General features: G+C 38.2%; 2 protein-coding genes across 2 annotated transcripts; both read left to right on the top strand.

The window, feature by feature from the left end:
- Nucleotides 1-363: 363 nt before the first annotated feature.
- On the top strand, nt 364-3,592 carry LOC145134399 (bifunctional TH2 protein, mitochondrial-like). The gene is made up of 5 exons (XM_079069249.1): nt 364-870; nt 958-1,066; nt 1,913-2,182; nt 2,255-2,675; nt 2,790-3,592. The coding sequence occupies exons 1-5, from the start codon at nt 548-550 to the stop codon at nt 3,467-3,469; spliced, it is 1,803 nt and encodes a 600-aa protein (XP_078925375.1). The 5' UTR covers nt 364-547; the 3' UTR covers nt 3,470-3,592.
- A 2,594-nt stretch (nt 3,593-6,186) lies between these two features.
- LOC145130037 (uncharacterized) lies at nt 6,187-6,960 on the top strand. The gene has a single exon (XM_079064890.1). The coding sequence runs from the start codon at nt 6,187-6,189 to the stop codon at nt 6,958-6,960; it is 774 nt and encodes a 257-aa protein (XP_078921016.1).
- The last annotated feature ends 5,283 nt before the right edge of the window (nt 6,961-12,243 follow it).

The raw sequence follows: 12,243 nt of genomic DNA on the forward strand, positions 1-12,243 counted from the left end.
AAAGAAAAAGAAAAAGAAAAAGAAAAAAAACCACTTTGAAGGTGATGGAGGCTAAGGGTGGAGGAAACCCTAACCATCGCTTCCTTTAAATATGGCTCAAGGTCCGAAAATCTAGGGTTTTGCATTTAACTATCACCACGCCGTGGTCATTACATGTTTACGTCGTGTCAACTTAAAAGATACATAATTACATAATGGCTGCCACGCCGTGGTGATCCTCGTCACCACGGCGTGATCACCTAGAATTCACAAAATTAGAATTTAAAATTAATACCTAAGAAAAGAGGGAATAAGCTAACCCCAAGCCACTCCGACAATTATAAAAAGAGAAATAAATCTTTGAGCAATCGGAGATAAATATGCACTTTTTACTCCAAAAGTCACTCTCCACTTAGATTTCCATGCTCAAAATACCCAGGGTTTGATTCGCTCCTTCCCTCCTGTTTGGCTGTTTGTAGGCAGAGCTACTGCATTCCCATTCTGAACTCAGCTCCCTACCCTCTGCCTTAATCAAATTATCCAACTTCCCCAACTTCTTGTTTCTTTGATGCGCCTTTTTTCGAACAAACCCTTTTGTAGTGTTCCTATCAACGCTCTCCGATCTGCTTTCTTTAATAACAGAAACTATACACCATCCAACAAGAATCACAATCCCAATTTCAAACTTGTTACACAGTCATCAATGACGACAATCCTAAACCCCAACGATGAAGGCGTGGCCAAGCGTTTCTGGGTTAGGTTTAATAAAGAATCGATTCTTTCTATCTACACTCCTTTTGTAGTTTCGTTAGCCTCTGGTAATCTCAAGCTTGATACTTTTCGCCATTACATCGCTCAAGATGTTCATTTTCTTAAATGCTTTGCCCAAGCGTAAGTTTTTCTCTTCAGAATTTTGTACTTCTGGATTTCGCCAATTTAGGTTTTTGATAATATGGATTTATGTGTGCTTTCTTTTAGATATGAATTAGCCGAGGAGTATGCAGATGATGATGATGCTAAAGTTTCTATCAGTGAATTGAGACAGAGTGTTCTTGAAGAGCTTGAAATGCATGGTTCTTTTTGCCAAGTAAGATTCTCTTGTATTTTATTATGTATAGCATATTAGCATTGCCTTGTTCATATGGATTTTTCTTAATGCATTGATATCTTTCTGTGAGTTTTTAATCAATATCTCAGTTCAGTAATTTTGAAATTTTATCACAGAGAAATGTGAATGCACTAGACATTTTTCTTTTGTTGCTTTAGGCTATGTAGATCAAGATTTCTGACCAGGGTATGCATTAGTATAATAGAGTTTGATCATGGGATGCACGTGAAAACAGTTTTTGTCATATAATGTGAAAACACTTTTTTACTTTTTTTTTTTTTTTAATATCGATGCACTGCAAAACAGATTTTTTTTGGCTATGCACATTCATACCCAATAGATCATGTTGATCCGTTCCTACTTCCTGTGCATCATGAGGCATTATCTTAGGTTATGTATCTTGATGTTGTCTTTTTTTTTTTTCTGCATTTTCCATGTATCTCACTATGGAAGGATAAATTCAAATGCAAGAAACTTTATCTTAGGCTACGTATCTAGATGTTTGTTTTTTTTCCTGCACCTGTATTATATCTGCCTATGGAAGACTTGAAGTGTATAGCTTGTACTATGTTACCTTGTATAGAAGTATGTGTTTCATGTGTGAGTGTGACACATTACAATCTTGATGTGTGTTAATTTTTTTCTTGCATTTATATCGTATTTGCCTATGGACTGTAGTAAGGTCTAGGGGTGAAAACTTTGGGACTAGGCATGAAGTGTTAAGGAAATGAGGCTTTTCCCATTAAGTCCTAACTTTTTACAAATGTGCCCTCTTTTATTTTATTTTAGTTAAATTTATCACACTGATATACAAAAAACATCCAGGAATGGGGTTTTGATGTGTCTAAAGAAACAATGCCAAACTCTGCAACACTGAAGTACACTGAGTTCTTGTTGGCAACAGCCTCTGGGAAGATTGAAGGCGCAAATCTCACCACCCCTTTTGAAAAAACAAAAGTTGCTGCATACACCATAAGTTCAATGGTCCCTTGCATGAAGCTTTATGCTTTTCTTGGAAAGGAACTTCAGTTTCTGGTTGATATTCATCACCCATACAAGAAGTGGATCCATAATTATTCATCTGAAGCTTTTCAGGTATTTCTTTTTCTTTTTCTGTTGTGGCACTTCATACGGTTTGTTTCATTGATGTTTTTCTTGAAAATTTAGGCAGCAGCTTGCCAGACTGAGGAGTTGCTGGACAAGTTAAGTGTTTCTTTGACTGGTGAAGAGCTTGATATCATGCAAAAACTTTATCATCAAGCAATGAAACTTGAGATGGAGTTCTTTTTAGCCCAACCTCTTGATCAGCAAACTGTAGTTCCGTTATTACAGGGGCATAATCGTAAATATCATCGTGTTACGGTTTTCTCTGATTTTGATCTGACATGCACTGTAGTTGATTCATGTGCTATTTTGGCTAAGATTGCTATGGATACAGCACCAAAGTCGGATCAAACCCAACGAGAAAGTGAAAATGAAATTATCAGGATGCCCTTAGCTGAATTGAGAAAAACATGGGAAAGATTATCGAGGGAGTACATGGAAGAATATGAACAGTGCAAGGAAAGTATGCTGGTCGATCAAAAAGGTGAAGCATTCTATATCTTGTTAAACATAAACAATGGATTAATTACTGTTTTCGTTTATAGTCAACAACTTTTGTGCCTTATCATATAAGAAACGGTTGTATTTGTCTTTGAAGTGGGAGATTTTGACTATGAGGGGCTAAAGAAGGCACTCAAACAACTATCAGATTTTGAGATAAGGGCAAATACAAGAGTGACTGAATCTGAAGTGCTCAAGGGTTTGAATCTTGAAGATATTAAACATGCTGGTGAATGTCTTATACTCCAAGATGATTGCATGGATTTCTTTCAAAACATCACAAAGAACGAAAATTTAAATGTGGATGTTCATATCCTGTCGTTTTGCTGGTGTGGCGATCTTATTAGATCTGCTTTCTCATCAAAAGGTATCAACAATCTGCAACTACATGCAAATGAGTTCATCTACAAAGGGATTTTATCCACTGGTGAAATCATGAAAAACATGGAGTCCCCTATTGACAAGCTTCAAGCTTTTTCCGACATTCTGAAAGAACATGACCAATGTGACAAAAAGAATCTAAGCATCTACATTGGAGACTCGGTTGGTGACTTACTTTGCTTGCTAGAAGCAGACATAGGCATTGTCATTGGGTCAAATTCGTCTCTTAGAAAAATTGGGACCCATTTTGGTGTTTCTTTTGTGCCTTTGTTCTCTGGTTTAGTCATGAAGCAGAGAGAGCATGTTGAGGGGAGGTTTTTCAGTTGGAAGGGGGTATCAGGTGTTGTGTATACAGTTTCTAGTTGGGCTGAAATACATTCTTTCATTGTTTATTGAAGTTCTACTTTACTTGGTAGTTTTAGAACAGGGAGAGGCATCTCCATGTATAATGTAACAAAGATGAAATTTATTTTCTTGCAATATGAATATATGGTGTGTGTACATGTATGTGAATTTAAATGGAAATCTGTTGACATTCATTAATAATATGTGTATTCTATTGACTATGAGGATGTGACCTATCAAATATTTAAAATTTGGATTGAATCTACGAGACTACGAATTTGAAAAAAAAAAAAAAAAAAAAAAGGGAACATTTCTGTAATTTACTGTAATTTTAATATTTATGTTGCCGATATTGTATAGTCAAGAACATCACTCTCAGTTGCAATCGCCGTCACCACCGTGACTTTCCGATGACCCTACTTATCTTGTATCCAGTGGTATAGACAAAAGTAAAGGTGACACTTTTCATAATAAGTCATTATTTTCTATTTATTCAAATAATTTTAATTATATTATTTCAGATTTTTTTTTTGATTTTTTTTTTAAAATCGAAATACCGTGATTTATTTCATTCCTAAGGAAGCTACACCTTCACATGGCATTCTTCACTTGTTCCATCAATTATTATCTTCCTCTTTTCAATTATTATCATTGTCATTTGGAATTTTTAGTAGCGATCGTTTTAAGTCAATATCTTAATTAATCGTACAAATTGTATTTAAACCTAGGTTGATTCTACCTACAATGACCTCACTTCAATTTTTATATCAACTATTTTTTATAATATATATATATAGAGAGAAAAAAAAATTCAATAGAGAAACGTTATTAATAAAAGAACCAACGAACCAATCCAAAGCGTCGAAATTTAAAGCGATCAACGGCAAAATAATTGGTTGTATACTTTTAAAATGGACGCACATGCACCGGATTATAACAAAACTTACTTCATTTTTTTTCGTTTTAAAATTTTTTTAGGCCATGTTTTTTATTGAAAAAAAAAACGAATATACCGTTGTTCACGATTTTTCGTCCTTTTTCCATAGAAATTCATGATAATATATAAAAAACGAACTTTTTTTTTCGAAAAAAATTCCCTTCATTTTCTTTGGTTAAAAGTTAAGGTCTATTTTTTTTATAGAAAAAAAATTAATAAATATATCAAAATTCATACTTTTTGGTACTTTTTAAACATAGATTCATATTCATGTTAAAAAAAACGATATTTCAGTTCAAATTCACATTGTGAACCTGTTCAGATTCATATTGTAAACCTGTTCAGATTCACATTGTGAACCTTCTCAGATTCATAGTGTGCATAATAATAAGTCAGATTACAATGTGAATATGAACTGATCGAACTTTTTCACATTGTGAATGTTAAAAATTGAAATATTTACAGTTTAGATTCACAGTGTGAATCTACACTGATCAAGTTTTTTTTAGTCGGGTTTGATGTTTATTAATAGAGTACAAAAAATTAATTTTTTTTTTTGATAAAAATAAACTTAAATACTGAAAAAACTAACAAAATGAAGTGAGTTTTTTTTTCGAAAAAAAAAATTCGTTTTTTATATATCAACATAGATCTCTATGGAAAGAGGACGAAAAATCGAGAACAATGGTATATTCGGTTTTTTTTTTCGATAAAAAATGTGGCCTAAAAAAAATTTTAAACGAAAAAAAATGTGGGTTTTTTGGTAAAGAGGTTAATTTTTTGGTATAATCTGGTGTGTGTGCGTCCAATGTACAAGTGTACATCTATTACTTGGCCGTTGATCATTATAATTTCCGACGCTTACGAGTGGTTCCTTGTTTTCTTGTTAATTATAGTTCTCTATTGAACCTATATATATATATATATATATATATATATATATATATATATATATATATATATATATATATATATATATATATTAAATTTGTTAAAATTAAAATTCTTGTTAAAATTTAAAATTTATAGGATTGTATACATAAAAACCATTATATTTTGTTCAGTTTTATAATTTAATCACTATATGGTATTTTGGTCAATAAAGCCACTTTTTAAATAAATTTCTAGTACGGCCATCATGACTCCGTATTTCCGATTTACTAGATGTTAAAAAATTCACGACTTCTCATTAACCTAGATGAAATCATATATATCTTAGGACATCATCTAACTTTCTGAAATAGGTTATTATTTACCTAAATGGTAGCAAAACAACTTCTTATTTATTTACCTATGTAGTTTGACTAGTTTCCTTTCATCCTAGTTTATCTATGTAAATTCTATGCCCCCATATTGTATTCAAGGAGACTTGCATCGCTAATGAAATTGGTGAAAATAAGAACACTATAGTTATAAAGGAAGGAAGAAAACATGTCTTCCTTGCAACTAATTTTGTTAAAGTCATTCATACCCTTAAAAGCCACATACCAAGGAAGGAGGTTTTAAGAGTTGGCAAAATTCATTTATAGTTGTGATTTTTCTTTTGTTGATTGGTGTCATACACGTTGACAAATGTAACACCCTCAATTTGGTCTAAAGTTATTGTCCAATATAGTAAAAGTAAGAAAAATAACAAAATAAAATAAAAGGATTTCTAACCAGCTTCCCGGTGAAGCAAATCCTCTTAAGACCGAAAAAGTCGGGACGACTAGAAAAATGGGTCATCGAGCTAGGGGAGCACGACATATATTACTGCCCACGCATCGACATCAAAGCTCAAGCTTTAGCAAAATACCTAGTAGAAAACCCCGATACACTTAAAGGGGTACCGATGGTCGTGTCGATAGACCCCTCGGACCCTGAAGCGAGTAAAGATGTGTGGGAGCTACATACCGACGGCGCTGCAAGTAAGGAAGGATTCGGCGCAGCTTTGATCCTTAAAAACCTCGGTGGCGACGAAATCACATATGCTCTGAGATTCGACTTTCATGTCTCCAACAACGAGGTCGAATACAAAGCACTTCTCGCGGGCCTTCGCCTAGCACGAGAGGTTGGAGAAAAACACCTCTCAACTTTTAGCGACTCTTTGCTCATCACCAACCAGGTCAATGGCACTTATGAAGCCAAAGACCAGAGGATGCAAAGATACATGGACGCAACGCGAAAGTTAACACATTCGTTTAAAAGCTTTAAGATCAAGCAGATTCCCCTGGAGAAAAACACGAGGGCCAACGCTCTCAGCAAGTTGGCCTCGACATCTTTTGATCACTTGACCAAGAAAGTACTAGTAGAGGTTCTCACGGAGAGAATTATTGACAATAAACAAATCGATACCATCGCAGCGCCCCCCGACTGGACCAATCCCAATCTAGACTACCTCCTGCATGGGGTCCTCCCAGATGATCCTGCGGCAACCAGAAAACTCAAATTCAAAGCCCTGCAGTTCGTTATATGGGAGAAACAATTGTACAAGAGAGGGTATCAAGCACCGTGGCTCAGATGCATTGCCCATGTGGAGGGACAATCGCTCTTGGAGGAAAGTCATGCATGCGAAGCTGGGGCGCACGAAGGCGCACAGGCACTCACAGGAAAATACTTCGCCTAGGAGTATACTGGCCTGACATATATATAAGGATGCAACCGAACTCACAAAGAAATGCCCGGAGTACCAAGCTTTCACCCCCTTCCAAAACCTGTCTGCCATGCCACTAACCAACATCAGCAACCCCTATCCTTTTCATCAATGGGGCATAGATATCGTAGGACCGTTCCCGGTTCCCTCGGGAGGATCCAAGTTCTTGCTAGTTGTTGTTGATTACTTCACTAAATGGATAGAAGTCGAACCACTAGCCTCAATCACAGACATACAAATGATAAAGTTCATGTGGAAGAACATCCTCATGCGATTCGGCACCCCAGAGTCCTAATCAGTGAAAATGGTACTCAATTTGAGGGCAGTCCTTTCAAGGAATGGTGTGAGGAAAAGCAAATCCATCGTCGGTTCACCTTAGTAGCCCACCCTCAGGCCAATGACCGGACTGAGGTATCAAACAAGATCATTATCAACGGTCTTAAGAAGTGCTTGATGAAATCCAAAGCGGTCTAGGTCGAGGAACTGTCGACAATACTCTGGTCATATTGCATGACCTCAAGGTCTAGTACCGGATAAACACCTTTCAGCTTGATGTATGGCACAGAAGAGGTGCTCCCACTCGAAATCTTAAGCACATCATTACTAGTGACGAGGTTCGATGCAAATACCAATGAGGCTGAACAACTTCAGGACTTGGACGTACTCGACGAAAAGCGCGAAGCCGCCCAACTCCGTCAAGCGGCCTAAAAGGCCTGCACCGAAAATTACTACAATGGGCATGTGGGAGTAAAAAACTTCAAGGTGGGAGAATGGGTATTGCGGAAGAATGAGTCCAGTCACACACAGCCCCAAGGCAAGCTACGCGTTGTTTGGGAAGGACAATATAAGATTGTGGACGCACACCAGAACGGAGCCTATGTCCTGGAAGCACAGAACGGCAGGTCAATCCCCCGCACCTGGAATGCGCATAACCTGCGCCACTTCTACTCATAGAGCGAGGAGAGAGATAAGATACACTCAGGAGAAGGGTAGCATGATCAAAATCCGAACATATAATCACACCCCAACGACTAGCCCAAGAGTTAGGCCTTAGTTTGTGTCATAGTGTAGTTACTTTTTGTTCTCACCAAACAATATTGATATTCTATATGTGTTATCAGTAAGGTGATGAAAATTGACCACTATAAAAAAAACTATTAGAACATTTTTTACTATCCAAACTTGGTACCATTTAAACAAGAGGTTGTACACGTTTACCAAATTATAAAAAGGACTGATCATCCACATCATTTGAGAGAAACCGTTGTGAGAATGCAACCATAGGCTTCAAAGGCTCATAACATTTCCCTAAACATGTCAATTCATCCCAAAAGGCCACAGCTATCGACCATGACATGAATAAAGGCTTCAAAGGCTCATAACCTTTCCGTTAAAATAAAAAATGACTAAGTCCTAAACGCCTCGAGGCGATGATCTCAACTTGACTTAGATGACTAGGGCCGGAGTGCAACCCCCCGTGGCCCAAGACTTAGAAAAAAGTTCGAAAAGGGTGATCAGAAAACTTTAGCTAAAAACGACACCCTAACAAGATGAGCTAGCCAAAATTCACAACCAAAAGCTAAATGCTTTGGCCTAAAAACACAGGACCACGACTCAAAAAGGGGATATATTCCAAGCTCCCAACGCGAGCCCCAGGGATGGGCCCAAGGGAAATTAAACAAATAAGAGCTCTGGAGTCGCAGATTGAGCAGATGGCTTAACTATCAATCCAAAAAAAAACCCAAGGCCAACACAAACCTTGGGTAAGAATTGCTTCACTAAGGAAAGAAACGAACACACGCACCCAAACAGCCAACATAAGCCAACGGAGACTAGGGCAAACAAACTTCCAAACGAAAATACATGTAACATCCCAAAAATTATGAGGTACAAATTTCATTTTTAATTCGACCAGAACATTAATTATCTTTAAGTAAACCATTTGTTATACTTTTACTAAATAATCAAAAATACTTTATAAGAAAACAATTATCAGAGTACAATCTCAAAATCATCATGACGCAGAAACATGAGTGGATGCGCTACGATCAAGTCGAGTTCTTCCCTTTCGAACCGGAAGTACCAGAAACCATAACCATAAAAACCGTAAGCACAAAGCTTAGTGAGTTCCCCAAAATACCACATACCATACATACGATTGGGCATATCCCTCGCATTGGGCCCAACCCACACATTGAGCCTAGCCCTGTGAAATCAATGGGCCTAGACAGATCATACAAATGAAAATGTCACAAAGACGGTTAGCACCTACATTACATACAATGGGACTAGCCCTTCCTGATCCATGGGCCTAGCCCAAACAAATGGGCCTAGCCTGTCATACAATGGGCCTAGCTCCTCATACCTATGGGCCTAGCCCAACATACCATGCAAGAGTCATAAATACATCTAACATATCAGAACCTAGTGGGCCGACTTTGGTGCCTTCGACCCACGAGAACAGTGAGGAGACTCACCTCTAGCTGCTGAAACTCTCGAATAAATCTCTGACTGCTGGTCCGGAAAATCTCCGCACTATCAACATCAAATGGCATCCAATTATTAATTGGGTTCCGACCCATAAATAAGAGTTTGAGCTACTTAGCCCAAAATCAGGGTAAAAGACCATTCTATTCTTTATCTCACTTGGCCCAAAGCCAAGGCCCAACTCAACTATTTCCAAGGCCTAAAACCTAAATAATATTCCAAAGCCCAATATGGCCCAATCTTCAAAATTGGGCCCAAGACCGATCATGGGCCTAAAACCAAAGGAGCCCAAAAATACCAACTAGAAGCCCAAAATAGAAGTTTAATGACCCAATAAGGCCCAAACTAGGAGCAACAAAACAATGGCCCGAACCGAGAATACCAAGTCCAAACTTCCATCTGATGAGTACGCGAGGCGTACTCAGCTCGTACATTAAGTGTACTCCGTCTGGGGTCAGTACATGCAGCGTACCAGCTGGATATACCCATCATACTCCCCATACCACCTTTTCACTCCAATAAGCACTTAATCGACTAAGACAAAGTGCCAAACTCTCAGATCTGATTCTTCAAGGCTACCTATCACGTAAAGTTGGCAACTTTACACTCATGTGTGGCATGAGGAGACTCAAAAGCTCAAAAATAGCTTCATAAAGGTCTTAATGCTTGCATGGACCAATATCTTCCATAAAGTTGACATTTTTATGAACATGGAGACTAAATGGAGCCAAGATCTAGCATCCATAGCTTCTGGAGTAGATCAAAAGCTCACCTTTAACTCAAAAGTCTCCAAAAGTGCACAAAATACACCATAACTAGATCTAACCCCAAAGATCATCAAGGTAAGAGCTTTTTACCTCAAAATCCTTGTAAATGAGTAGAAGATCCTGGATCTACAAGCTCAAGTTATCCCCTCAAGTGCTCATCTTCTTCTTCTTCTCCACAAACCACCAAAAAACACTGTTACAAGCTCAAAACTCACCAAAACACTCTAGCGTTTCGATTTCAGGGTAATGGGGAATGGAGGTTGACCTAAATTGTCCAAAAGATTATATAATGGTGCTTAAATAGGGTGAAAACCCTAAAAATTAGAGTTTTCATCTGGCTAGAGTACGCCCCGCGTACTCCCCGTACGCCCAGCGTACTCCATGAAGGTCAACAATCCTGTCAGCCTACTACACTCAGCGTACTCCCTTGTACGCCCTGCGTACAAGGCTTAGCCTTTTAACCCACTAACTTCTGGAGGCCATAACTTCTTCGTTCTGAGTCCAATTTCGACGATACTTATACCCATGGAAAGGTAACAAGAAGTTCTACACTTATATCAATGCATCCTTGCCTCAAAACTTCCCGAGCTAAAATCCAAAATTCATAAAAAGCCCAAACTGACACTTTATCGATATACCCCTTGGCTCCAAAACACAAACCGAACTCCCATATCATCCAGATTACATTAACCGCACCCAAACGGGTCTAAATCTATCTTTTCCAAAGGCCCTAAGCCTTATGAGAACCGATCTTCGGGCGACAGTCCCGAACTAGGAAACGATTCGGAACAGGGTGTTACAATACAATGCCATGAAAACAAAAAATAAATATGTATTGTCCGCTGGACATCCCTCGGACTTATATAATGACCACGCAGTACCACACACAAACCAGTGGAGTTAGAAAATGTGGTTTGGGGAAACGGAAGAATCAATTTCTGTGACAACCCGAAATTTCTATCTTGTACAGTCATTCAATTCAATCATAGTCAGAATCGTTTCTGCTATCTTTTAGCATTGTTTAGGGTCTGTTTGAGTGTTCTAAGCCTAGTACATTCAAGGTTTGGGTTTAGGGATGAGTTTACTTAGGTTCATCGGGTTGCATTCGGGCCAAACACTCCATCAAGAGGAGTGTATAGCCGTACACATGTGTGTACGGCCGTACACCCAAGGTGGTCGTGAACCCAAACCCATATATAAGCTTTACCCTCATTCTTTCACACTTTCTTACACTTTCACCTCAAGAAATCCGATTCTCTCTCAACTATCTTCAAGTTTTTCACCTTGATCTTCAAAGATGTAAGTATTCCTTCCATTGATTAGTTGATACATGGCTTTATCTAGTGAAGATCCATGTTTTCATCCATGAAATCTTCTCTTTTGGATAGATCTTCAAGTCTTCTTCACTTTCACCAAGAACACCAAGAACACCTACTTGTTCGTGGGCCGTGAACTCCTTAGAAGCCTTCAAAAGTGTGAGTATCTCTTCTATCTGCTAGTTAAGCTTGAGAAACACTTGATTCCTCGCCTTGATTCGTCATCTAATGCATGAACACCAAGGGTGTACGGTCGTACACACCTCATATGATCGTAAACCCTTTTTTAGTGCGTGTATTGGCCTCAAACTCACCTCATGTCCCAACATAAGATCATGAACACTTAATGGATGCTAGATAGGGCCATAAACACCCCTTTTTGCTTGCTTCTTCCATGAGTGTACGGCCGTACACTCCATGACCGTACACCCATGGGCCGTACACCACATTGGCCGTACACCCATTGGCCGTACACCACCTTGGCAGTACACACCTTGGCCGTACACACCCTTGTGTGGCCGTAAAACCCTTTAGTGCAATCACATGTGATTGTAACACTTCAATTCAAGTGTTTCCTAGTCCCTAAAGTGGTTTCCTATCATAATTAGTTGTTATATAAACTAATTATATCCATATATGTGTCATTATATGCTTAATAGGATCCGTTTGTGCTCAAGACTTCACTT

This window comes from Lactuca virosa, chromosome 8 (assembly GCF_052849685.1).
Source record: "Lactuca virosa cultivar CGN04683 chromosome 8, Lactuca_virosa_CGN04683_v6, whole genome shotgun sequence".
Lineage (NCBI taxonomy): Eukaryota > Viridiplantae > Streptophyta > Magnoliopsida > Asterales > Asteraceae > Lactuca > Lactuca virosa.

What these genes read in the sequence shown, in the direction of transcription:
- LOC145130037 (XM_079064890.1), top strand. Translation starts at nt 6,187, where the DNA reads ATGGTCGTGTCGATAGACCCCTCGGACCCTGAAGCGAGTAAAGATGTG.
- LOC145134399 (XM_079069249.1), top strand. Translation starts at nt 548, where the DNA reads ATGCGCCTTTTTTCGAACAAACCCTTTTGTAGTGTTCCTATCAACGCT. An exon ending in CTTAAATGCTTTGCCCAAGC is followed by an intron (nt 871 to 957) that starts GTAAGTTTTTCT and finishes GCTTTCTTTTAG; the next exon opens with ATATGAATTAGCCGAGGAGT. An exon ending in TATGCTGGTCGATCAAAAAG is followed by an intron (nt 2,676 to 2,789) that starts GTGAAGCATTCT and finishes TTGTCTTTGAAG; the next exon opens with TGGGAGATTTTGACTATGAG.